This window comes from Psammomys obesus, unplaced genomic scaffold, assembly GCF_907164565.1.
Source record: "Psammomys obesus unplaced genomic scaffold, mPsaObe1.curated_primary_1811, whole genome shotgun sequence".
Taxonomy (NCBI): Eukaryota; Metazoa; Chordata; class Mammalia; order Rodentia; family Muridae; genus Psammomys; species Psammomys obesus.
This window is the reverse complement of record NW_026593874.1, coordinates 285,128-309,512: the sequence shown is the minus strand read 5'-3', so window position 1 is coordinate 309,512 and position 24,385 is coordinate 285,128. Positions and strand designations below refer to the sequence as shown.

At 55.0% G+C, this 24,385-nt stretch overlaps 3 protein-coding genes across 12 annotated transcripts; 1 reads left to right on the top strand and 2 right to left on the bottom strand.

Moving 5' to 3' along the window:
* Positions 1 to 200: 200 nt before the first annotated feature.
* Positions 201 to 5,606, bottom strand: B9d2 (B9 domain containing 2). 3 transcript variants are annotated; one of them, XM_055617347.1, is made up of 4 exons: positions 5,536 to 5,606; positions 5,052 to 5,143; positions 3,092 to 3,217; positions 201 to 782 (listed from the first exon to the last, which is right to left on the bottom strand). In XM_055617347.1, the coding sequence occupies exons 2-4, from the start codon at positions 5,137 to 5,139 to the stop codon at positions 469 to 471; spliced, it is 528 nt and encodes a 175-aa protein (XP_055473322.1). In that variant the 5' UTR covers positions 5,140 to 5,143; positions 5,536 to 5,606; the 3' UTR covers positions 201 to 468. The 3 variants fall into 3 exon arrangements, with proteins under 3 accessions (XP_055473322.1, XP_055473321.1, XP_055473323.1); XM_055617346.1 differs by having other exon boundaries at positions 5,526 to 5,604; XM_055617348.1 differs by lacking the exons at positions 5,052 to 5,143; positions 5,536 to 5,606 and adding an exon at positions 1,596 to 1,742 and having other exon boundaries at positions 3,092 to 3,160.
* On the top strand, positions 5,597 to 15,582 carry Tmem91 (transmembrane protein 91). 8 transcript variants are annotated; one of them, XM_055617339.1, is made up of 5 exons: positions 5,597 to 5,662; positions 5,913 to 6,041; positions 12,121 to 12,357; positions 14,130 to 14,279; positions 15,227 to 15,582. In XM_055617339.1, exons 2-5 carry the CDS (start codon positions 5,928 to 5,930, stop codon positions 15,383 to 15,385), a joined length of 660 nt encoding a protein of 219 aa, XP_055473314.1. In that variant the 5' UTR covers positions 5,597 to 5,662; positions 5,913 to 5,927; the 3' UTR covers positions 15,386 to 15,582. The 8 variants fall into 8 exon arrangements, with proteins under 8 accessions (XP_055473314.1, XP_055473315.1, XP_055473313.1 ...); XM_055617340.1 differs by lacking the exon at positions 5,597 to 5,662 and having other exon boundaries at positions 5,857 to 6,041; positions 15,375 to 15,582; XM_055617338.1 differs by lacking the exon at positions 5,597 to 5,662 and having other exon boundaries at positions 5,857 to 6,041.
* A 2,178-nt stretch (positions 15,583 to 17,760) lies between these two features.
* Exosc5 (exosome component 5) lies at positions 17,761 to 24,077 on the bottom strand. Its single transcript, XM_055617335.1, has 6 exons — positions 23,925 to 24,077; positions 22,694 to 22,807; positions 21,637 to 21,758; positions 20,440 to 20,580; positions 19,630 to 19,719; positions 17,761 to 18,099 (listed from the first exon to the last, which is right to left on the bottom strand). The coding sequence occupies exons 1-6, from the start codon at positions 24,070 to 24,072 to the stop codon at positions 18,007 to 18,009; spliced, it is 708 nt and encodes a 235-aa protein (XP_055473310.1). The 5' UTR covers positions 24,073 to 24,077; the 3' UTR covers positions 17,761 to 18,006.
* Between the last annotated feature and the right edge of the window lie 308 nt (positions 24,078 to 24,385).

Sequence of the window (24,385 nt, the reverse complement as noted above, 5' to 3'; positions counted from 1 at the left end):
CCCGTGGCTTTGGGGGTCGATGAAGGGTCAGTGGGAAAATGGGGACTTGGTGAGAAAATAGGGTCCCAGAGGAAGGGACCTAAGGAGCAGAGAGCGGGAGGTAGGGACGGGCTTTGGATCTGCCAAGGAAGGCGTCAGGGAGGATGAAGCAAGAAGACAGACACCTGAGCGCCGCATGGGTACAAGGAATCACACGCCCATGCGACATGCCCGCCTTTATCAAGTGCCCCCACACGCCAAACAGCCGCTGCTTCCCGAGTCCCTGTAACCCACAGGCTCACGCCCCGGCGGTGCCGTGGAGCACGGGCCTCAGGGAGTAGGCCTTGCAGTCCTAGGTAGGACAAGGGGTCACGACTTGGGTGAGGTCAGGACTGACAGTCTCCAGAGTCCACGTTGTGACTGCTGTGCCACCCTGTGCTCAGAGTGCCCAGGGCGGAGGGTGGTGGGGGTTCGTGGCGGTGAAGTCCCTCAACACTCCACACCATAGCGATCAAAGTGACGCAGCAGCAGGCCGAGAGTAAGGTGCACCGTGCCACCGGCGGCCGTGTGCAGCCGGTAGCGGTCGGCGCCGCTGTAGATGGTGTCCGCGTGCAGCAGCTGCGGCCCGCCGCCCACGAAGGCCCGCGCCAGCTGCTCCCGCCAGCTGCCCAGGGGCCTCCACGTAGGGCAGTCCAGCCGGTGAGTGCCTGGGCTGCTAGGCACGTGGCAAAAGCCATAGCCAGCAAGCTGGCATCGGCCAAAGCTGTCCTGGGACCACACCTGGAGATGGAGTCGAGGCCAGCCTGCAGGACAGGAGTGGACAGAGAAAGGAAGGACAATGAGCTGAGCAGAGGCAGACACCTGCTCCTGGCTTCCCACCTCCTTGGCCCGGTCCCTTTGCCTGTGATTACTGCCTTAATTTCCTCCCTGGGTTCCCACCCCATCCGTGACGCACAGTGGCCACAGGGATCCATGGACACCTACATTACCCTCCTGCTCCAAACCCTTCCATGGCGCCTCTGGCCACCGTACACAATCCTACCTCTTGAGTGTGGAAATCACTTAAAGCCTGGCCTCTGCTGACCCCCTCTGTGGTGTCCTCTCCCTGTGAGCGGAACCCACTGCTCCCCCAGGTCGGGACCTCTGCCTGGACCCCTTCCGAGCTGCCCTCTCCCTCACCTGACTCAGTTCCCCTTCTACCTCAGTGTGATCCTCTCTCCCCTTGGTGGGTTCCTAGTGTCCTCAAAGCACACCAGTTACCATGCTTGGAGATGCGGCCCATCTCCAAGAAGCTGGGGACACAGCAATGAACACAGCAGACAAAAATTCCTGCCCCTGGAGCTGCCATCCTAGACAAGCAGCGTAGTAAATAAGTAAATGACAGGGTGTGTCAGATGGTGATAACTGCTCTGGCGGAAAACAACGCCAGGGAGGGAGGGTGGGGATGCAGCTTGGGAAAGCAGGGATAAAGGAAGCTTTACCAAAGGTGACACAGGGGTAGAGGACCAGGGTGGTGTTCAGCTGTAATGCCAGCAGGAGGATTCCCTGAAGTTCAAGGCTAGCCTGGCCTGCACAAGGACTTCTAGAGCAACCAGGGCTGGAAAGAAAGAACTTACGGAAGGGTGACGTTCTGGGGCCCGCTTGGGATTCTGAGGCTCCACACTGGCCGGGACTGAGTTCTGAGACTCTCTCAAAGGCAAACAAACCAAGCAGGACGCAGCAACATGTATATGAACGCTCACAGGAGCGGGCCATCTAAGCACCTAGGGTGAGAGGCCACAGCCAGCGCAGCGTTCTGGAGGAGGGGCTAGCCTGGGGCCATGTGGCCAGAATGGGGACTCATGGGGAGAAAGGTCAGAGGTGACAACCAGATTCCACAGGGCCATGTGCGGCCAGGAAAACCTCCAGCTTCTACCCTGAGGGACAGAACTCCTGGAAGGTTCTGTACAGAGGAAGAGCATTGTCAGATGTAGGTCCTCCCAGGGTCCTGCAGGGTGCCAAGGGCTGGGAGCACAGGAAAGACTGAAAGAAAGTGCCGCAAGAATGGTCTAGGGGGTAGAGATGGGCAGGGCAGGTGCAGGGCGGGAAGAGAAACAGAAGTCAGGATGTATGTCAAGTGGGCTTTTAGAGCCAGCAGGGTTTACTGTGAGCAGAACAAGAGACTAAGATGAAATCAAGGAGGAAGTCAGCCTGAGGTCAGGACTGAAGAGGCGAAGGTTGATTTCTCCGCCTCAGCCTCCAACATTATCACCCACACAGAAACCAGTAGGATTGTTGAGAAGCAAAGTCAGATCCATCCATTTCTTCCCGGGCCCCTAGGCCCTTCAGAGATGGTTGTAGGTCCTTTGCAACCAAGGCTGTCCATTCTGATCCCTACAGCCTCATCCCCATTCCCCTCTACGGTAATCAGGTACCTGGCTCTGGCTCTCTGCCTCCACCCCACTTCTATCTTTGTCTTTAGGCCCACTTAGCTTCCCTGGCCTTCCACCGATCTCTAACAGCTCTGCCCTTTCGGGTCTATGACCAAGCAGAGCAGACTTCTAAGTTCCTGTGGCCTCTGTGCTAGTCCCATCTGGAAACAGGTCTACTTATACATAGAGTAGAACCCCTGAAGACAGGGCTTGGCGGGTCCTGTCTAAACTGGGGTGTCCCTGCTGGGCAGCACAGGCTGGGCAGCAGTGTGCAGGCCCTTTCCCGGAATCTGCTGCTTTTTTAACATAAAAGCTGCGCTGATCCGATACCCTCTGGCCTCACATACTCACTTCCCCTTTTAGCAGGGCCTCTGCCTGTGTGAGCACCAGCAACTGGCCCATCCCCACCCCCTCCCACACCCCACCTAACGCTCTTTCCAGCCTCCTCCATGCCTTTACTGGAAGGCAGTGTCCCCTCCCACTTGACCCCCACTTTCTGATATCCCCCCTACCCCAACCTGTGTCACATTCCACAGGCCTAGGCTTTTCTATAGCTCAGGTCAGGCCGCAAATCCACCCCACTAGAGGAGGCTGAGCCAGGAAAGGGGCTTACTTTAAAGCATGGGGAGCAGGGGCAGCCATGGCATTCCAACGCCAGCTCTTTCTGGTTTGACTGGCCCCACCCCTCCGTCTGTACCCACCTTGGAGACCTTTGGTAGCGAAGTGCAGGTCAATAGGGTGGGACCAGTAAGCCATGTCGCCTATCTGCGGTGTGTCTACTTGGGTTTGGCCTTCCCGTACACCCGACAGGAGCTTCCATGCAGCCCCTGTAAGGAGAGCCAGGATGGACAGGGCCGGAGGTGAGCAGCAGTCTTCAGAAGAGGACCTACTGCGGCTACACGGGGGCTTCCCGGGCGTCTGGGAGGGGGTCACCCAGTGCAGACCCCGAAGCCGAACATCTGGACTCAGATCTTGGCACTAGAGCGTGTATAGCTGAAGTCTCAGCACTTGGGAGTCTGAGGCTTTGCTGGGCTGCCTGACGGGTTTCAGGTCAGCAGGGGCTACAGTGTGGGTCCCCGTCTCTAAAGGAAAACTGGGGGAGATGAAGAGCATGTGAGAGAGGATAAACCCTGGTGATGGTGGTGCACACCGCTAGTCTTAGCACTCGGCAGGCACAAGCAGGCCGACCTCTGAGTCTGAGGCCAGCCTGGTCTGCAGAGCAAGTTCCCAGGACAGCCAGGGACCAAAACAAATAAACAAAATCAATCAATCAAACAAACAAGTAACTCCTGGCACTGCTCACTTCTGTATTTTACATTTTGCAGTGTTGGGGTGGAACCCAGAGCACTAAATATGCAGGAGCTCTCTAGCAACAAGCTGCAGTTCCCAGGCCCTAGTCCTCCCTTCTTCTGTCTGCTCGGCTTTAGGCAAATTCTTTTTCTCTGTGTTTCCCTGTCTACACAGCAAGTGACAAATAACACACTCTCACAGTTTTTCAGAGGATCCATACCAAGTGTGGAGCATTAATTTTTGTTTATTTTTCCAGACAGGGTTTCTCTGTGTGGCCCTGGCTGTCCTGGACTCACTTTGTAGACCAGGCTGGCCTTGAATTTACAGAGCTCTGCCTGCCTCTGCCCCCCAAGTGCTGGGATCACAGCCCACCACGCTGGGCTGGACTATTAATTTTTAATATATTATTCATCTGTTAATCTTCATGCACGCTGCTGGGGAGTGATCCAGAACCTTGTGTGTACTGGGTGCATGTTTTACTGATAAGCTATATTCCAAGCACCAATATCCTCCCTTTTTGAGACAAGGTTTCATGTAGCCAAAGCTAGCCTCAGACCTCTTATGTGGCTAAGAAGGACTGAGCTTCTGGTCCTCCTGACTATGCTTGCCAAGTGATGAGATTCCCAATACCCCCACATTAAGAGGCGTGGTTTAAAGGCTAGAGACAGGGTGCCACCAGAGAACACATCCTGGCCCCAAGGAGGAGTAACAAGAACAGTGTGCAAGCACTGAGTGTTCAATGGCAGATGCTAAGTCCCACCCACCCCCGCCCAGCTTTCGGACCCCTCACCATCAACACACTCCCCTGATCTCATCTGCCACCCTCAAGCCTCGCTGGTCCCATTCCTGCTCCCTTGCCTCTTGGCAGTGGCTGCACTTTCTGCCTGGATGACCTATTTCTGGCCTTTTCGTCCTCTGCCCGATTCAGGCACCACTTGCACAGAAAGGCTTTCTCTGATCTCTCACCTCCCTATCCCAATCGATCCCTGTTACACCACTGTTTCTTCTCTTCCTAACACTTAAAATGACCTGGTCATTACTTTCTTCTCGCTGAGGCAGGGTCTCTTGCCATGTAGCTCAGGCTATCCCCGAACTGTAAGACCTCCCGGGTCAGCTTTGCTTCTGGCCTGAGGACTAAGTGTGTGTGTTCTATCTCGCAGCCCCGTATCCTGAGGGGCTGTGTTTTCAGTGGGTGGGGTAATCTGAAAGGAAAGGATTAAAAAAATAAGAAAGAAAGAAAAAAAAAAAAAGCAGACAGTATGGCCCGAGCCAGCAGTTCCCTGCAGAGTTGGGGAAAGGACGCGGAGCTGCGGAGCTGTAGGCTGGGGACTGGGTTTGGGTTGGGAAATGAAGCAGGCCTGAGGAAGGTACCTGTGTGAACGCCCCACTTGCAGAAAAGGCTGCTTTCAGAGAAACCGGTGGCCCCTAGGATCTGCCCGATCACGTGCACTTCAGCCATGGCTCTAGGAGGGGAAACATTCAATCTCAACCCTATGAGGTACGAGTATTATTATTTCCCTCAGATAGCTGGGAAAACTGAAGCGCCTCAACTGAAAAGAGCGCCGCGATTCCACACTAAGTCCACCAATGACAGTGCTGTCTTCACGGACACAAGCCACCACCCCAGAGAAGCCCAACAAAAACGGGGAAGACACCCAGAGACGCGGAGAGCCTGCAGACGGCAACCAAGGTTCGGACCCCTGGGAGGCCCCGCCCCAGGACCGTGGCCCCGCCCCCACGCCCGAGGCCCCGCCCCGTCGCGGCCGAGCTGCCTGGGGCGCTTGCGCCTCGGGTGCGGGGACGCGTTAGCTCCGCCCCCGGGCGTGGCGCATGCGTGTTTCCCACCTCCGCGTACTCGGCCGTTAAAGCGAAGTCCGCCGCGGGGACGGCGGCTCGTGGGCCTGGCCTCTTCCTCTTCGCAGGCGCCGGCCGCGACACGCTCTCGCCTCGCCCGGGTGCTTCCGCGCGGAGGGAGCCCCGAGGTAGACGCCTCCGCAGCCGCGCTCTCCTCGGGTGCCCCGGTTGTTGCTGGGGCAACAGCAGGCCCCGCCCCCGCGTCCGCCCTGCGCGCTGATGATTGGTGCTCCAGATGCCTGGGGCGGGGCGTCGTCGTGATGGACGCGGTCCTTCGGGCTTGCCGGACCCCGCAGTCGGGGCCGTGGCGGGGCGGCTCCGCTGCAGCTAAGGAAGTTTGAGCGCCAACTGTTTCCTCTCCGTATCTTCTTCACACAGTAAGAAAAGCTGTTGATGCTGTTTGCTTCCTTAAAAAGCACAACAAAGAAGCCGGGGCTGGAGACCTGGTTCGGCAAGAGGGCTTGCTGCGCTGCTTCCAGAGGCCAGGAGTTCGGTTCCCAGCATCCTGTAAGTCCTGCTCCGGGGAGACCGCAGTGTCCTGACTTCCCAGAGGGCCCACACACACGTGGCACACGTAAATAATAAAAGCAGGTCATGCAAAAAGAAAGGAAGAAGCCCTTTTGCAAAACAAACAGACTCCCTTTTCTTAAATAGTTTTTCCACTGGGAGTCAATTTTTAAAATTTTATGATAAACACGGTGGCATATGAGAGACTGAGGCAGGAAGGTTGCGTCAGGGTCAAAGCCAGCATAGGCTATCGAGTGGGTTTCAGGTAGATAGCTTTTAAGGGGACAACCTTGGAGGTTGGTGAGTTAGCTTCTGGGCTCTACACACGCACACACACACACACACACACAATCCTTCCAATTTCCAGTGTATGTGCTACCGACACTAACGCCACCTTTTTTGCTTATTTCTTTGCTTTTTAAATTTCTGTATTTGTATGGGTGCTTTTGCACGTGGAATTTCGGAAGCGTGTGGTGATTTTGGAGGAGCAGCCATATTGTTTTCCGTGGCAGCTGTTTATGGCTCCAACCCTTGTGTACTCACCCCGGACTCATCTTGGAAACAGAAGGTCTAAGTCGCCCTTTTCAAAAATAACATTTTTCTAAGCATATGCACAGAAAAGTGCACAGGTAGTAAATGGACATCCTGATGAATTTCATAAGCCAAATCCACCTGATACGAAAAAGGAAGCAAGGTGTGGAGGCTGTAGGTAGGTTTCATAACTGTTTCCTCAGAACGGAAACATTCCACGCAGGACAAAGACTCTAGGAAGCAGGAAGCAGGCTGGAGAGAGGGCTCCGAGAAGTGTGTGCTGCTCTTCCTGAGGACCTGGGGACCGCCACCTGTGCCCAGCGCCTACACCTACCCGTAACCCCCAGATCCAGGAGAGCTGGCCCAGCACCATCTTCTGGCCTCTGTGGCACACCCACACCCACATAAAATAATCTTTTTTTTTTTTTTTTGAGACAGTGTCTTAGGGTTTCATTGCCGTGAAGAGAAGCTATGACCACAGCAACTCTTACAAAGGAGTTTAATTTAATTGGGGCTGGCTTACAGTTTCAGAGGTTCCCGCCATTGTCCTCACGGTGGGAAGCATGGCAGCGGGCAGGCAGACGTGGCGCTGGAGGAGATGAGAGTTCTCCATCTTATCCACACTGGGCATAGCTTGAGCGCAGACCTCAAAGCCTCCATCCACAGTGACGCACTTCCAACAAGGCCACACCTCCACCAGTGCCTCTCCCTGTGGGCCAAGCATTCGAGCACAGGGGCCTGGGGGCCACTCCTGTTCACCACACAGTCTCCCCATGTAGCCCTGGCTTTCCTGCCCTGCCTCCAGAGTGCCGAGATCAAAGGCATTCACCAGCACACCTAGCTAAAAATCTGAAAGTCAGGAAATAAAATGTGTGTGGTGGTTTCTCTCAAGCATTTGAATACTTGGTTCCCACTTGCTCGCTCTCTCCGAAGGAAATGTGGCCTTGGTGGAAGAAGCATGTCACTGGGGGCTTTAAGGTTTCAAAAGACGTGTGCCATTTGAAGTTAGTGCTCTCTGATTCCTGCTTGTGGATCAAGATGTGAGTTCTCAGCTGCTGCCCTGGGCGCCTGCTGCCATGCTCCACTCTGCCATCTCAGAGTCTAACCCTCTGGGGTTATAAGCCCAATTAAACTCTTTCTTTTATAACTTATCTTGGTCATGATGTTTTATCACAGCAAAATAAAACTAATTTATACAAGATGCAAGGCTTAGAAAGTAAAGGAGGCTTGCAAGGCTCAGGAAAATCCTGAAAGTTACAGCATTCACAAGGCCCTCCTCCAAAACTATGAGAGGACTAAACAATGGCTAGGAAGGGGAGAATCTATAACTCAGCTGTCCTAGGTCCAGAGATGCAGCTTCAGTGAGCCACCCAGGCTGAGATTTGATTTATTCATTGTTGAAAAGTGGTTTGAGGCTGGGCAGTGGTGGTGCATGCCTTTAGTCCCAGCACTCAGGAGGCAGTGGCAGGAGGATCACTGTGAGTTCAAGGCCAGCCTGGCCTACAAAGCAAGTCCAGGACAGCCAAGGTTACACAGAGAAACCCCGTCTTGAAGTTCCAAAATAAGGGGGTGCTCTCTCCTCTCCTCCTTTTTTTCTAATTCTGGAGATTGAACCGAGGGCCTTGCACATTCTGGGAAAGTGTTCTATCATATAAGTATAGCTGTATCCCCAGATCTTAACTACGTTTTGTTTCATAGGCTGCCCTCTGACTTGCTGTGTAGCAGAGGATGATCTTAATCTGATCCCCCTGCCTCCACCTTACAAGTGTGCACTACCATGCCTGTTTTTATGCAGTGCTGGGGACTGAACCCAGTTCCTGCTAGGTAAGCACTCTACAACCGAGCTACATCTCCAACCCAGCCTCATAATTTTTTCCCATCAGATCTGAATGATGCAGCAGGAAAAGCATAGATGTGACACTGTAGTTCTTGAGCATCATGTTAGGGAACATAGAATACACAGTGAGGGGCTGGGGGGTGGCTCAGTGGCAGAACAACTGCCTAGAATCCCCCAGTGAGGGGCTGGGGTGTGGCTCAGTGGTAGAGCCCCCGCCTAGAGTCCCCCAGTGAGGGGCTGGGGTGTGGCTCAGTGGTAGAGCCCCTGCTTAGAATCCCCCAGTGAGGGGCTGGGGTGTGGCTCAGTGATAGAGCCCCTGCCTAGAATCCCCCAGTGAGGGGCTGGGGTGTGGCTCAGTGGTAGAGCCCCTGCCTAGAATACCCCAGTGAGGAGCTAGAGAAGTGGCTCAGTGGTGGAGCCCCTGCCTAGAATTCCCCAGTGAGGGGCTGGGGTGTGGCTCAGCGGTAGAGCCCCTGCCTAGAATTCCCCAGTGAGGGGCTGGGGTGTGGCTCAGGGGTAGAGCCCCTGCCTGGAATCCCCCAGTGAGGGGCTGGGGAAGTGGCAAGGGCACAGTTGCCTATTATCATGCAAGAGGTCCTAGATTCCCTTACACACACACAGTCACACACACAGTCCACATTCATTCTATGCCTGTCACAAAATAAGATCCCAGGCTTTTCCTGCCCCCCTGGAAGAGGTGTGCTCAGAGACTCCACAAGGCTACTGGTGATCATAGTTCTAACTTAACAGGAATTCACAGCTGGGATGGCAAGGGGAGGCTGCACTGTCACTGAGCTCAGTGATCTGCTGGGAAAATGAGGCTGGTGGGAATTCATGCCCTCATCCCATGAGCCTAAAAGGAAGGCCTGCTTTGTGTCAGATATCAGGCCAGAGGCACAGCCCCGAACAAAAGAGAACAAATCCCAGCAGAGGTGGAGCTGATGCTGACTGGAGCAGGCAGGAGCAGCATGCACGTGGAAGGCGTTAGCAGTTTTTTACATGGTGTAAAAGCTGTTAAATCCCTTCTGGTGAAAACCAGCCTGGCCCTGCCCCTGCCATTACCCCTCCTGTGGGTCTCTCTGACAGAAACTCTGGCTGAGCCAAGCGTGCTCCCAGACACCATCTGCTCTCCCCGGGACTGGGGCCCCGTGCCAGCTTAAGCGTCTGGACCCTTGGCAAAGTTCCCTGGCGCCCTCGAGCTAGGGAACTCCATGGCCCCATGTCAGGCCAGGAATCCTCCTGTCTGGGCCAGATGGAGAGCTACAGGAAAGGTGGCAGTGCAAGCTGGGTGGGCTCCCTGGAGGAGGAGGTAGCTTGGAAGGCCAGGAGAGTTCATCAGTCGAATGGACACGAATTATGAATAACATCGACCAACATACTACATTTGCCCACTGCGCGTACTTTGCCAGCCTTTGGGGAAATGTGTGCGGGTTTGTTGTCACGTTAAGTCTAATCCATATGTTGGGCTGTTGAAATGACTCCGTGCGAAGGGGAGCTTGATGCTAAACCCGATGACCCGAGCTGGAGTCCAGGAGCCCACCTGGTGGAAGGAAAGATCACCAGCCAGCTGTCCTCCTGCTCCCACACGCGCTCACTCCAGCGTGTGTGCGCCACACATAAAATAAACAACGAAAACATGAAAAAAATAAAAATAAGCATGTCCTCAGGAAGCTGGACGTAGGCCCTGAGTTCTCAGATGAGGAAACTCAGGTTTGGAGAGGTGGGCGATGGCCCAAAGTTCACGCGTCAAGTGCCTTGAAAAGCCCGCAGAGGGCCCGCGCGCGCACGCGGAGAGCTCGGTCCTGACTCGTGGACGCCACCAGCATCACTGTAGGGTGCTCGGAGCATCCTCGTCCCCTGTCCTCACTCAGCCTTCTGACCTTCGGCCTTTTCCCTTGCCCTGTGGTCAGCCGTGGCTCACAGCCTGCTGGCGTCAGTTCCACTTGCCTACCTCAGCACTAGAGCCGCAGTCTGGGCCTCAGTTTCTCCACCTGCAAAGCAGCGGTGAAACAGCTGCTGAGGGAATGAATGCGCTGTTGAAGGTGCAGCCCCCAGGACGCGGCCTGGGGTAGTGTCTGCACGCATTGAAGCCGTGGGCTCTCCAACAAGCTGCTTCGCCTCTCTGTGCCTCTTCGCGGCTTAGAATTGTCCTGTATTGTTTGCAGCCCACAACAGGGCACAGAGCTGCAGTTGAAGTCGTTGTTGGACCATCTTTGGGTGAGGAGAGTGGGGTCCAGTCAGGAAAGCCCCACCAACAGGAAGGAAAGCCGCGGGCTCTGGGGCCCCGCTCCCGGGGCGCAGCGGAGGGGCGGAGTCTGGAGTGGGGCCCCGCCTCTCCCCTCCCCGGCGCGGCGCGCTGCAGGGCTAGGCGCAGAGGGCCACGCGCGGCGCGGCAGCTCTCAGGCCCGCTGGGGACGCCCGGTCGCAGGGTTCAGGTTCGCCCATCCTCTGGGCGACAGGGCAAGGTGGGCGCCCTGCAAGGCCCCAGGAGGTCGGGCGCCTGGCCGTGGGCGGTGAGGAAAGGAGCCGGGACGTTGCTCCTCCCCCGGGGTCTTGGTGTTGCGGGGTGGGGAGGAAGGGATGGGGCGAGAACCTGAGCTAGCCTTGGAAGGATCTGGGGTAGGGGATCTTAGAGAGAGGTTTCTCCCTGAGTGTGAACGGTACATTTGCTGGCCTTGGGGCGTTATGTGCCCGGTGAGCTAAGGCGACAGGCCCGTGGGGAGACGTGTGGCATCGTGGGCACGGTGGGAAAGGTCAGGGTGCAGCGCGGCTTGAGTTGGGCAGGTGTGAAATGGAAGCGCCTGGAGCTGAGAAGCGTGGCGGTGCTGGGTGGGTGCGGGGGTCTCTGCGTGTTGGGGGTGATTGCGGCTTCAGATGCAGCAAGGGTGAGGGCTGATGGTGCCAGGAGGCTCGGGGACGCACAAGGGTGTGTAAGAACAGTGCCAGCCTTAGACGTGTTTCTGAGGAGCTCCGCTGTCATTTGCACGCGTGCTCAAGGAGACCTTTGGCAAGTGACAGGGTGTGTGGGTGGTTTTCTTTGAGAGGGGCTGCGTGACAGTGGTCCTGGGAACGGAGTGTGAGGGCCAGGTGTGCGTGGCGGGGGGGGCGGGGGGGGGAAGTTCCGGGTCACTAGGGCTGAGGGGTGGATGTGTGTGTTCTAGGAGGAAGGCCTGCATGGGTGGTGAGGGCTGTGAGCCTGGGGATAGGAGTGTGTGTTTGGAGAGGGCTCATGGGACAGATGAGTGTGTAAGACATGGTTTGCAGTGAGCATGCAACAGGTATATAATTTTTTAATGATTAGTTCTTATTTCACGTGCACTGGTGTTTTGCCTGCATGTGTGTCTGTGTGAGGTGTCAGATCTTCTGGAAATGGAGTTACAGACAGTTGTCAGGTGCCATGTGGTGCTAGGAATTGAACCTGGGTCCTCTGGAGGACAGACCATCCCTGTTGTAAGTGCTGAGCCATCTCTCCAGCCCTCAAGGCATATATACATATTTAAAGAAAGAATCCCAGAATTCATCATCTGGGGCCCTGAGCTGTCTGTGTGAGTTAGGCAGCCCCCCCCCCCCCGTTTATTCTCAGTCTGTTTTCTCTCTGTAAAATGAATATGAGGTGCTTTGAGCCCACTCATCCCTCCAAGGCCAGTAGCCAGGAGCTGATGGATGAAGTCAAGACTTCTGGAACTTGGCTTTCTTTCCCTGTGTCTCCAGAAACCTCTTACCACAGCCCGCACAGCCATGGACAACTCCAGCGAACAGGAACTCCAGCAGCCCTTACTGCCAAGCCCGGCCTCTGACCTCCTGGCTCCCAAATCTGGCACACCAGAGCTGGGACCCCCCTTCCCAGGAGCAGCCTTTTCAGAGTCCCCGAGAGGCTGGCAGTTCCTCCTCCCACCTCTTTCTTCAGTGAGCGCTGGCCTGGGGGAACCTGAGAGCCCTGATCTTGAGGTAGGACCTTAGGCTGATGGTGGAGGTACCTGCCTAGGTCTGTGTTCTTGACTGTGTCAGGGCTCGCTGGGAGCCTCAACAGTTTTTGTTCGTTTTGTTTTGGAACAGCCACGGCTGGTCTGGAGCTGTGTGTAGCCCAGGCTGGCCTTGAATCACAGGACTCCACCTGCCTCAGCCTCCCGAGCGGTGGGATTAAAATCCACTGCCATGTGGCCTCAAGTCGCTTTTATAATGCTGTATTTCTTGCTCATACTGTGAAACCTGTCCTTCATTTTTATTTTCTTTGAGGCAAGGTCTGATATTCATGCCGGCCTGAACACCTTAGCTCACACTCATCTTTTTGCCTCGTCCTCATGAGTGCCTGGAAACACAGGCCTGTCTGTGCCGCTCCAGCCAGTTGGTCTCTTCTGTGAAACAGTCCTCATGTGGCCCAGACTAGCCTCAACCTCACCGTGTGACTGAAGATGACCTTGAACTTCTCTTCCTGCCTCCAGCTCTTGGGAGCTGGGGAGGAGGCAGGAGCCGCCACCCTGAGTTTCCCCATTTTACTGGAGGTGGGCTCGGGCTAAGTGGCCCAGGCTGACTTTGAACTCACTCTGTGTTTTGGCGGGACTTGAAATTTCAGTCCTCTGGACCAGACCTGATTTTTGCCACCTTTACCCAGGAAATCTTGCGCAGTTACTCATGTCACATTCTGTTAAGTACAAGTGAGTCACAGGCTTGTCCAGGTTCAAGGGGAGGGAGAAGGGACCCCATCGGTGTCGCTGAGGAAGGCATATCAGAGTCACATCAGAAAGGTGCTTGGAGCAAGAGGGTTTGTCCAACGCCTTCAATCCCAGCACTCTGGAGGCAGAGGCAGGTGGAACTCTGTGGGTTTGAGGCCAGCCCCGTCTACTTCATGAGTTCTAGGACAGTCAAGGCTATATAACAGACCTTGTCCTAAAAAAAAAAAAAAGCACGTAGAACCAGGCTTACTTAGTATGCGCCTATAATCCGTCCGCTGAGGCAGAAAGGTGAGTTTCAGACAGCCTGGGCTACACGTGGCTTTCAAGAACAGCCTGGGCTACAGAGCACAAAGACTCTAAAATCAAGACAAACACAAGGGTGGAAAACACCTGCCACACCAACACACGAGCAGCATCTTACCCTCTCTCCGATCCGTCCCAGCATCAGTCTTGACAGCTGTATTGCGCCTCTAAGTTCCTACTGGACATTTGTGTGTCCAGTATATTTGACAGTATGCTAGTCATTTTGTTTGAATTAATTATTTTTAGGATCAACTATTGGGAGGCCTAGAATGAAGGTTCCTTTTCCCAGAGACTTGGTTTGCGCCTGTTGAGCTGCCTGGAGACACCAGTGAAAGACTCTGTTTTCTAGACCTGTGCCATATAATCTAGGCAGGCCTCCTGATCTTCCTGCCCCAGCCTCCCGAATGCTAGGATTAAATGCACGCTTTACTTTATAGTCACTTTTGGCAGGCAAGTTTGTCCTAATAATTCAGGACACTGGGCTGTTTTTAATCTTCTGCAGGTAACGCGTGTCCCCATTTCAGTCCTTTCATTCCGGAATTATAAGCAATCTTTCCATAGATCCTGATGAACTCAGCACTCTGCGGGTGGGTCTCTCTGGAGCCCTTCAGAATCCAGTCTCCCTCCCACAGGATCTAGGGCACAGAGACATCCTAGGATGGCCCCAGGAAGCGCTGGTCTCTAGGGGTGACAGGGCAGGGAAGGTGGGTGGAGACTGCCCTCCAGCCTCTCTTCCATTCACAGGACACATCATCCAGTGACAGTGACTCAGACTATGACCAGGACGACCGCCTCTCCCCAGTCCTTCCCCATGACCACCTCGGCCTGGCTGTCTTCTCTGTGCTGTGTTGTTTTTGGCCTGTGGGCATCGCTGCCTTCTGTCTGGCCCACAAGGTTAGTCTGTGTTTGGGACTGGGAGGATGCTGGGTTGAAGAAGAAAAAAGAAGGAAGAGGAGCCATGCTCCTCCAGTGGAGGTGGGCTGGAAAGAAGCCTCCGCGTAGAGCACACAGGTGTAGCTAGATGTGGTGGTGCCCGCCTGTAGTGTCTGGAAGGCCGAGGAGGAGACTCGAGGCCAACCTGGCTACAGATGAGGATCTTGTCTCCAAAGAACGGAACCCACAAAAGAGCAGGGCTGCAGATGCCGCCCAACGGCAGTGTTGGCCTAGCAAGCATGAAGCCCTGGGTTTGATCCCCAACACACAGGAGATGGAGGCAGGAAGATCTAAGTTCAAGGCTATCCTTGCCTACAAAGGGACCCCAGGCCAGCCTGGGTTACCCGAGACTGTGTCCAAAATAAACACAAAATAAAAAACAAAGGGAAGGAGGAAACTAGGAGGAAAAACCAAGACACATTTCACGAGTCTGGAGTGGTGAGGAGGGGCTTGGAACTAACCCTGGTTTTCTCTAATGCATGCCCCGTACGTTTCCCTCCTCAGTGAACGGGAACTCCCTTTCTCAGAGTTATTGTATGAATACTGTCATAAGATAGTGGCATCTGGAAATACGTTTTTTTTTTTTTTTTGAGACAGAATTTTTCTGTGTAGCCCTGGCTGTCCTATAGACTACTCTGTAGACCAGGCTGGCTTCTAACTCAGACATGCACCTGCCTCTGCCTCCCAGGGCTGGGATTTCAGGCGAGCACTTCCACCTATGAAAACATTCTTTTATTAGATACCCAGCAACCGTGCTGCTCAGCTGGGGCAGCCCTGTGTCCCAACCATGGCTCTGGAATAGATGAATGGATTGGTTATCCTTGGTGGTTGATGTGAGGGGGAGCCACAGGAAGCAGGGGGGAGGGGGAGGGGGACACTCTGGTTACCACTGCCCACTGCCTCTACAGACCAACAAGGCTTGGGCCAAGGGGGACGTCCAAGGGGCAGGGGCCGCCTCCCGCCGTGCCTTCCTGCTGGGGGTCCTTGCCGTGGGGCTGGGCCTGTGTACGTATGCGGCTGCCCTGGTGACCTTGGCTGCCTACCTTGCCTCCCGAGACCCGCCCTAGTTGCCCTCCGGCCCCCACTGTGAATGCAGAGGCCACAGCTCCAGCAACCCCGTGAGCAGAATGATCTTGATGCCGATGGTGGTGACTGCGAGGACCACATCATCCAGAACCGCATCAGCTGGAGGCCCCCTCCCTTTCCTGGTCACCCCCACCCAGAAGGAAGCAATTTAAGAAATTAAAGATACTGAGAGGCCAAACCCGAGTCTGTCTGTGTTCGGGTGTCCAGCTCGGTTAGCAGGCCGTGGCTGGCATCATCTTGGAGCCTGAGGTGGGATGCTGCAGTACCCTCTTCTCCACAGCAGTCAGCACAGAATTACAGCCAGGCTTCAGGGTCTTCACTCAGCCTGAGAGCTTCATGACCCCGGGCCAAGTGGCTTCTTAAACCTGTCTGCAAACGGGACGAGGTACCTCCGGCTGAGCAGAGGTTGTAACACCTGTACCTGCGCTTGTGTGTGGCGGCCGGCTGCTTGCCTCTGAGCTCTTCCCACCCCAGACAAACTATTCCCTTGTCCATAATCAAGAGGAACGGTGGTGGTAGGACAGCCATGCTGGTATCCTGGTAACCGGGGGGGGGGGGGGGGGGGGGGGGGGGGGGACGGGGCAGGAGGATAACAAGTTCAAGCTGGCCTAGGACTGGGACGAGCAGTGGTAGAGCACTTGCCCAGCAAGTCCGGGGCCCTTGGTTTCATTCCCAGTGCTGCGGGGAAGGGCCAGCCTTGACAACTTAGACTCAACCTAAAAATAAAAAAGAGGAAAGAAAAACATGAAGCCGGCACTCCCAGCAATCAGGAGGCAGAGGTGGGAGGATCTGAGTTCAAAGCCAGCCTGGTCTACAAAGGGCTTGCTCAGATTTTACAGGTCCCTGTTTTCATATCCCAGGGCCATCTGTTGGTGGTGATGAAGGCCTTACTCCCAGCACTTCCAGGAAGCAGAGGCAGGAGTAGCTCTGGGAGTTCAAGGCCAGCCTGGTCTACAGATGAGTTACAGGCCAGTCAAGAGCCTCACAGAGACTGGTCTTGAAAGACCAATTAAGTAGGTCCTCAAACACAAGAAAACAGAAATTGTACCTGGGTTTCCGGTGATGCAAACATTACTCCCTACTGCAAACTTGCTTTCTCTTTTCTTGGAGAAAAACAATCCTGGTAGCTCAAACCATCTCGAGACCATAAATCCTCCTTCCCAGGTGACCCCTAAACCCACTCTAACCAAGGTCCTGGGTTCCCTGCACAAGGGGCCTGGAACTCAAGAGCTCCGCCCACCCCTGCCTCCAACTGTGGACTCGCTGGCTATGCAAAGGGCGGATCCTTCCATGACTGCCCAGCGCTTGGCAACACACAGGGAGTGAGCACTACATGGGGCTTGGTAACCTCAAGAGCAGGCAGGGCTTTGGCCTAGGTACCACTGCCGGAAGGAAATACCCTTTCCACTTGGCACTCCCTCCGGCATCTAAGAGAGCAAAACGCCTAGCTGAAGATACCTGCACACTCCCTTCTAGGTTAACAGGAGTGAACAATCTGTGCAGGGGCTCACGGTGTGAGCACGTGAAGTGCATGGCAGAATGGGCCTAACACAGGGAAACTGCCTGGGGCCTGCTGATGTGGCATCATTTGCTGATGGGCTGACAGTTAATCTTCACAGAAACTCATGTTCAACTCAAGTCGTCTGAGTACCCAGGAGTGTGTGGAACCTAGCTGCCTGGGCCCCATGACTTGCTTAGATATGGGGTCCTCTGGGAGCAGTGTCTCATGGCCCTTCGGTCTTCTTCTGCAGGCTAGCTGGTGATGGTGATGTCACATAGCTACCTGGCTCTTCTGTTTGCACCATCTTCAGATGCGGACTGTACCAGCCCGACTTCATGGGGATGCTGGATGAAGAGCTCCCAGATTCTGCTGGTTGTCCCCGGGCCCTTGGGGTTCTCCCCCATGTTAGCTAAGAGCTCACACATTTTCCTCCGTTAGGGATATCTTTGGCTGTCAAGGCATCCTGATACCGAATTTGCTACCCACCCCCCCCAAACCGACCCCCTGCTCTAGATTTAATTTTGTCTCTGTGAGTGCCCAGAGGACGTCTGATCCCTTGCAGCAGCTGGAGTTACAGGTGGTTCTGGGCCGCTTGATGTGGGTGCTGGGAACTGAACTCAGGTCCTTTGGAAGAGCAACAATGCTCGAGCCATGTCTCCAGATCACCTTTGTCTCACGGTGATCAGGCTGACCTGCCTCACTGGGTAGTGGCCACTGGCATGAGCCAGCACACCTGTCTCTTATCCTGGAGCATGGGTCATGGGGCTTGGGGCTCTTGGCCATTGTTCAGCACCGAGCAGGCCTGATAAATGAGCACTCATCAGCCATGGAAATCATGGGCTACTGACGCACTACTCAACACAGACGGGCTCTTTTTAATGGTGTCCTGGTGGGGGGAAGAAAGGGGTGTCCAGTCCTAGAAACGTTCCTGGGACCCCTCCCCAGCCTGGAACAGGAGACCCTGAGGCTACAGGACCGAAGCCAAGTAGGCTAGACAGAGACAAGACAGCAGACATTGACAAGACGGGTGCTGGGTTGTAGCAGCTGCAGGCGGTGGGCGTGGCGCCCCGCGGTGGGCGGAGCACCCCGCCCAGGCGTGTCTCAGCTCTTGGAGTGGCGCCTCTGCAGTGATTCCCGGTAGAAGCGGAAGACATGCTGCGAGGCGGCCTGGGCAGCAGCCAGGCACTGCTGGAGCTGGAGAGGGAGATCCCAGTCAGTGCCCGCGGCTACTCCCCACACGAGTCCCCCGCCCCCTTTCACTCCACCATAACGGCCATTTCCTTCCATACCACCTACCTCCTAACGCCCACCCCACAACGGAGCTGATGCAGAACTGTAAGGAGACCTGAACAGTCCTCCTGCCTCAGTCTCCTCAGTCCACCACTACACCTGGCTGTATGCGGTGCTGGGATGCGGCCCAGGATGTCACGCATGCTAGACAAACCCTCTGCCAACAAAGCCACATGCCCAGACTGCCCACGCTTCTCCCCTCTTTTCAGTATGTAAGTTACTGTGTGTACCGGCTTAGCTTGTAAAAGGCTCGCCTGGCACGCACATGGTCCCAAGCCGCACTTAGGACCTAGCACTTGTGAGACAGAGGCAGGCATAGCTCTAGTTCAAGGACAGCCAGGGGCGCACTAAGAGATCCTATCTTAACAAGGAAAAAAGGAAAAAAGGAAAAAAGGAAAAAAGGAAAAAAGGAAAGGAAAGGAAGGAAGGAAGGAAGGAAGGAAGGAAAGAAAGAAAGAAAGAAAGAAAGAAAGAAAGAAAGAAAGAAAGAAAGAAAGAAAGAAAGAAAGAAAGAAGGAAAGAAACACACCCAAACCCCAAAGGGAGTTTATTTGTGGCAACTGTAAAGGAAGGCCTGAATGATGAGATCAGAACACATGGTTCAGCTTGAAGGTGGTGCAGCCATCCCACAGAACAGTGCCCCCCAGAATTTTGGGCTCCCCAAGGACACGGTTTAGAAACTCGGGCCACACACAGACTCCGGCCCTGTGGGCCTTAGGCCTATGTGGCAGTAAAGATTTAAATCTCTATTTCATGGCTCTTGAGGTTATTCTGGGTTGGGTATAGGGGCTCCCAGCTGTAATCAAAGCCCTTTAGAAGCTGAGGCCAGAGGACTGCTGTGAGTTCCAGGCTAGCGTGGACTACAGAGTCCATATTTACCTTAAAAAATTGCTAGGCAGGTCTAGTAGCCCTCACCTTTACTCTCGGCACTCAGCAGGCTAAGACAGGAGAGTCACCAAGTTTGAGATATCCTGAGCTACACAGTCCTAGGTCTACCTGGGCTACATACGTAAGACTTTGTCTCAAACAGCAAAAAAGGTTTCAAAGTGAAAGGATTATGGCTCTGACACTCAGAGTGTCTCCAGTTCTCTAAATTCTTCCAAGGTGTCGGGATTTTGTGCTCGTAAATTTGAGGCCCCATTGCTTTCAGAGTCTGGTCCCCAAAGCACCTCCACTCTTTTCATTAAGAATAAACTTAGGGACTGGGAAGATGGTTCTAAATTAAAGATTCCTAACCACTGACTTCAGTCCCCAGACCAACATGGTGGAAGGAGAGTGCCAACTCCCTCCAACTCCTTCAAGTTGTCCCTGAGGACACACACAGACACACAGCCAGCCTCTCACCCAAAAGGGATGTAAAGGTTTGTTTTGAGCTGGAATACGCTGTTCTGTTGACAGGAGAAAAGGCTGTGAGTGTGCCCCCCACACCGGTACCTCGGCATCAGAATAGAGCCCCTTGGTGCTGGACATGAGCAGCTTCTGCTCCACGCTGTCCAGAGCGAATGTCAGGATGGCCCGGGCCTCCTAGGGTAGAGGTATAAGTGTAAGTATTCCAGAATCCTCTTCTCCAAGATCCCAGCCAGTCCCCAACAGGGGTGACTGGACTCTCAGCCTCCAGGTCAACTGCAGCTATCTTCACTATCCCATCCCTGAGTGAGTGTTCCCCGCTTGTTTGCTCCTTATGTCTTTATTCTGACCAGTTTTCCTGTCCCCTGGGGAGCCACAGTGCTGGCCATTTCTGCCCACCTCTCTACTGCCAACGCTCCCTCCCTTGCTCAGTACCACACAGGCAGGCCAGTGATGAAGTCCTTACGGCTGGCAACAGGAACCCAGCAAGCCCAGGAGAAGCATCCCGGTCCCCACCCTCAGCAGCAGGTGTAGGAAGAGCTAGAGGTGACGGCCAGGACAGAGCCTGGGTACCCCGGTTTGTGCATGCATTTGCACCAACTGCGATGACGTCACAGCAGGACCCAGCTGGGGCCAGCCTGCACTGCCAACATTCCTCATCTCTTCTGCTTCTCCAGTCCCTTCATGTGAAGTGCCAGCACAGGGCATAAGAACCAGAGCTCTGCTCTGCAGCTTGCTAATGAATGCCAGCAAGTTTCTCTTCTGCCTTGTGCAAGTCTGAGTTGAGTTTCTAGCTCTGAAAGCTGAATGAAGCTTGATGAATGGGGCAGAGAGCCCTCTCCCAGAAGGCAGGCCTGGAGGCCGCAGTCCTTCCCAACGTCAACTCTCTGTGCTTACCTGTTCTTGCTTGGCTGTGGGGTCCAGCACGAGCGTGCCATCGGAGTCCAGGGCACAGCTGATCCCGCAGAAGAGCGCCCGCATGGGCACGCCCGCATCCACCAGTGCCATGCAGGCAGCGTTCAGGCAACAGGCCAAAAGCTGAGCATCAGGGCAGTTAAGAAGAGTCTTTTGTGGGGCTGGCCATTAGAGCACATCCATCCTTCCCTCTCCTTGCCGACGCCTGCGGCAGACATTGCTGATGGACCACAGCACAGCACCACGGCAGAGCAGATAAGCGGTTCTGGCAGCAAGTAGCCGCCGCTGCTTCCTACTGGGCGTTCCCAGCTAGGAGGCCAGTTGATCCTTGCTAAGTCTCAGTCTCCCTGTGTTAGCTGGGGTAATGCTAGGCAACAGGCACACACACTAAAGGACACACCAAGTACATTCAGCGAAACAGGATCAGAGAGAGGGATCTCCCCAAGGGAAGATACTGCAAAGCCAGGCTCAGCACCTGGGGAAGCTGTCACCTAGATAACGCGGCCAATGACCACTCTACCTGCTTGCTGCTCCCCCAGTAGACAGCCAGAAACTCACGGCAAGGTGCAGGGAAGAGGTCACTGGCTCAAGCTCTAGGGTTGGACATGCCTGAGCTTGAGTCCCAGCTCTCCCTTCAGATGAGACACTGGCCTTCTCTGAGCCTGTTTCCTCACCTGACGCACTGCAACATGAGAAACATGGTGCCACAGACCTCGGGCTCATGAAGGCCCAAGCCCATGCCCACGCCCTGGGATTTACACAGGAACCAATGCTACCCACTAAAGTCCCGAAAGAACCGAGCGACCTACCACTGTGAGGTGCTTCGAGCACAGTCCAGTGAGCCGTGCTTGCACATTTAATAAACTACACTTATTATTTCTGTGTGTTCGTGGCAAGTGTGTGCATGGCACTCACGTGGTAGTCAGAGGACAGCTTGCAGGAGCTGGTTTCGCCTTTTACCATGTGAGTCTTGGGAACTGAACTCAGGTCGCCAGGTTTGGCAGCAAGCACCTTTACCCACTGAACCATCTTGCTGGCCCTGGCCTTGTGTCACGTTCATTATGAGCTGCTGCCTGGCACAGGTTTGAAATGGCTGAAGGTGCATGACAGGGCCTCCAGAAGGGAAGCCACGAGGAAAGTTCTGGGCACTTCTTGGAGGAGGGGGCTGGGGAAGGATACAGAGCCAGCGTCGCTCACCACCTGCAGCACCACAGTGATTGAGGTTCGGGGGTGCAGGGCCCCCAGGACCACTGCCTCACATGTATTCCTGATGAGTCGTTCCCGGCTCTTCTCTGCCACACCTGGGGAGATGGGAAGCTGTCAGGCTCTTCACTTCCACCCACTGTCTTGCTCAATCCAGCCTCTGGAGGGAGACTTTAGGAAGGGGCTGGCAGTCTCGGCCTGGGACGGCCTGCACAGTCCCAGGACAGAGCAGGCAAGCCTTTAACTTAGTAAGAGCTGCGATGGCCAGCCTTAGCCAAGGGTCCATCAGCTAGCCACCCACAGAGGAATACCCAGAAGTGCCCATGTCCTGTACTACTGCCCATATGCACCGCCCCGGAGCAAGCCCATCCCACAACACACACAGAGATGTCATAAAGGGGCAGTCAATGAAAGGAGAAACAAGTCAATGAAAGGAGGCAAGATGAAGGCAGAGAAGGGAAGAAAGAAGAAAGAAACGGAGACAAAGAAGTGGTTCTAGAGGAGGTGGGTCTGGTGGTACGGGTCTGTAATCTCAGGACTTGAGAAGTCCTGACCACCAATTTGAGGGCAGCCTGGGCTCCAGAGAGAGCTCAGTCCCAGCCCAGCAATGGGGCCCAGCCATACAGCCTTTAATTCGTAAGGGAGAAGTCCCAGCAAGGCGATGGGGCCGGGCCATACAGCCTTAAATTCATGAGGGAAAAGCTGGTGGTGGCTCCGGACTAGAATGCCTGAGGGGAACCCCACCAGTGAGAACCTGGGAGGCCTAACCTCAGCAGCAGAGGGCTTGACCAGAGTCCACAAGCGAGAGCCCGGGACTGTGGCTCCCCGGAAGAGCATCTGCCTAGCAGGCATGAGGCTCTGGACTCCATCCCCAGTACAGCAAAATCTAAAAACCAGGAGCTGGGAAAAGAGGGAGCTGAGCAGCACGCTGGAGAATACACAGCAAGCAGCAGGAGGCAGGCAAGGTCCTGAGAGACTGGATGGGGTGGGGTGGGATGGGGGGGGTGAAGGAGGTTCAGAGGAGTCCAGTTACCAGGCAGCCCGATCTTCGGCCTAAGGATCACTTCGAGTGTGGCCTTGTTGAAGATTTCTTTGCTGACTTTCACCTCGGCGGGCCCATACACTCCAGCCAGGACAGAGGTGTCACCTGGGGGAACATCAGGGGAGGCCTTGGGCACGCTGTGCCACCTTGACCGCTTCTCTTCTTTAAGTAGAAATCATTAGAGCACCCCCTCATGGCACATTTGTGAAGATCATGTGACAACGGCTCACAAAAACAGGAGGCCCTGAGTAGGCATCCCATGAGAAAATGAAATAAGCATCAATTTTAAAGAGACACAGTTCACTTGAGACACTCAGGATGCTGGCCAGTATGAGCAGCGCTTACAGAGCAGCCACTGAGGCGTATTTAGAGGCGGCTGGGGCTGGAGAGAAGCCGAGGTCGGCATGCACACTGCTCTTCCACAGGACTATCCACAGCAGGCTGCTCACAGCTACCCTCTATCCCGCTCCACGGCATCAATACCCTCTTCTGCCCCTCATGGGCACCCCCACACACACGGGCTCTCACTCACAGGCAAGTAAGGCCAGCTCTGACATCTCAAACACAACTCCAACTCGCTGCTCTTTTCTGTCTACTTTCGTAGGTTCTCATGCTCCCATGACCTCTCAAAATTAGCTGACCCTCACAGGATATGGGGTCGTGTGGGTGTCCGTCAGGAGACCTCTCTTTCCTCCATACATTCATCTACTCTGATGGGATAGATTCGCACAGCAAGCAAAGGCACATTTCCTCAAACGATGGGATGGGAGAAGGTGAGACGCTCGTCAGCCCAGGATGGCAAGATCCCGTTCAACCTGAAGAGCATTTACTTGTGTAAATCATCTGCCACAGTAATTATGTTTAAACCAACGGCGGTGATATGTCTGTCTCCAAGGGTATTTACGTAAATGAACACCTCAGCCTCATCCGGCCATGTGCGTATCCAGAAGTGTTCGGGAAGAAATCTAGTCAAGGGGAGTACTTGCCTTGGTGAGATTTCACCTATTCTGGAGCGGTCTTGCCCTCCATTTCTTCCGAGAGGCATTTCCCCAGGCCGGGAGTATCATGGAGCTGGGAGAAGTGCGTACACGCAATATCTAGAAATGGCTTTTCAAGGACTTGGGCGCACGCTGCTGCACAACTCCACGTAACCGCTCTTCAAAACCAAAGCCTACCTCGGTGAGGCTGGCGCGCGCACACTTAAGCCTGGTTAGGTTCGCACCTTGCAGGAAAGAAGCGGATCCATCCGGCCGGGACAGCAGGTTCTGTTCACAAGCAAAGTGCCGGAGGCTGCAGGCTGGACTTCGAGGGCAGCACTCTGTTCCGGTGTCAGCGCCCACCTCGGCGTCCGCAGGTTTTTCCACCTCCATACCCGCTGACCACGCGCGCCGCGGCGCTCCCCTCCGCTTCCGCCCGGCCGCGCGCGCGCGCCTACCCGCCGCGCACCTGCGCGCATGCGCCAGCCTAGGCCCCGCCCGAATCGGCCCTCGCACGTGGCCCAGCGTTTACTAACAATCTGGTCCCGCCCCCCTCCACCCACTAAGTCCGGCAAAGCCATTGGACAATAGGGAGTGAGAGGCGGGGCTTGGAGTGGGCCCATCGAGCCCAAGGTCCCCGGGCCCTAAAGCCTGGGGGTCCCAGTCAGGCTGTCCTTTCTCTTGCCTGATATAGGAGCAACTATGA

Excerpts from the sequence above, each read along its gene's own strand:
- B9d2 (XM_055617347.1), bottom strand. The coding sequence starts at position 5,139 with ATGGCTGAAGTGCACGTGATCGGGCAGATCCTAGGGGCCACCGGTTTC. Across the intron at positions 3,218-5,051 it reads CAAGTGGGGCGTTCACACAG|GGGCTGCATGGAAGCTCCTG; the intron begins GTACCTTCCTCA and ends CTCTCCTTACAG. Across the intron at positions 783-3,091 it reads CGCTACCAAAGGTCTCCAAG|GCTGGCCTCGACTCCATCTC; the intron begins GTGGGTACAGAC and ends CCTGTCCTGCAG.
- Tmem91 (XM_055617339.1), top strand. The coding sequence starts at position 5,928 with ATGCTGTTTGCTTCCTTAAAAAGCACAACAAAGAAGCCGGGGCTGGAG. Across the intron at positions 6,042-12,120 it reads AGTTCGGTTCCCAGCATCCT|AAACCTCTTACCACAGCCCG; the intron begins GTAAGTCCTGCT and ends CTGTGTCTCCAG. Across the intron at positions 14,280-15,226 it reads CCTTCTGTCTGGCCCACAAG|ACCAACAAGGCTTGGGCCAA; the intron begins GTTAGTCTGTGT and ends CTGCCTCTACAG.
- Exosc5 (XM_055617335.1), bottom strand. The coding sequence starts at position 24,072 with ATGGAGGTGGAAAAACCTGCGGACGCCGAGGTGGGCGCTGACACCGGA. Across the intron at positions 22,808-23,924 it reads ATCCGCTTCTTTCCTGCAAG|GTGACACCTCTGTCCTGGCT; the intron begins GTGCGAACCTAA and ends ATGTTCCCCCAG. Across the intron at positions 20,581-21,636 it reads TGGTGAGCGACGCTGGCTCT|CTTTTGGCCTGTTGCCTGAA; the intron begins GTATCCTTCCCC and ends CCTGATGCTCAG.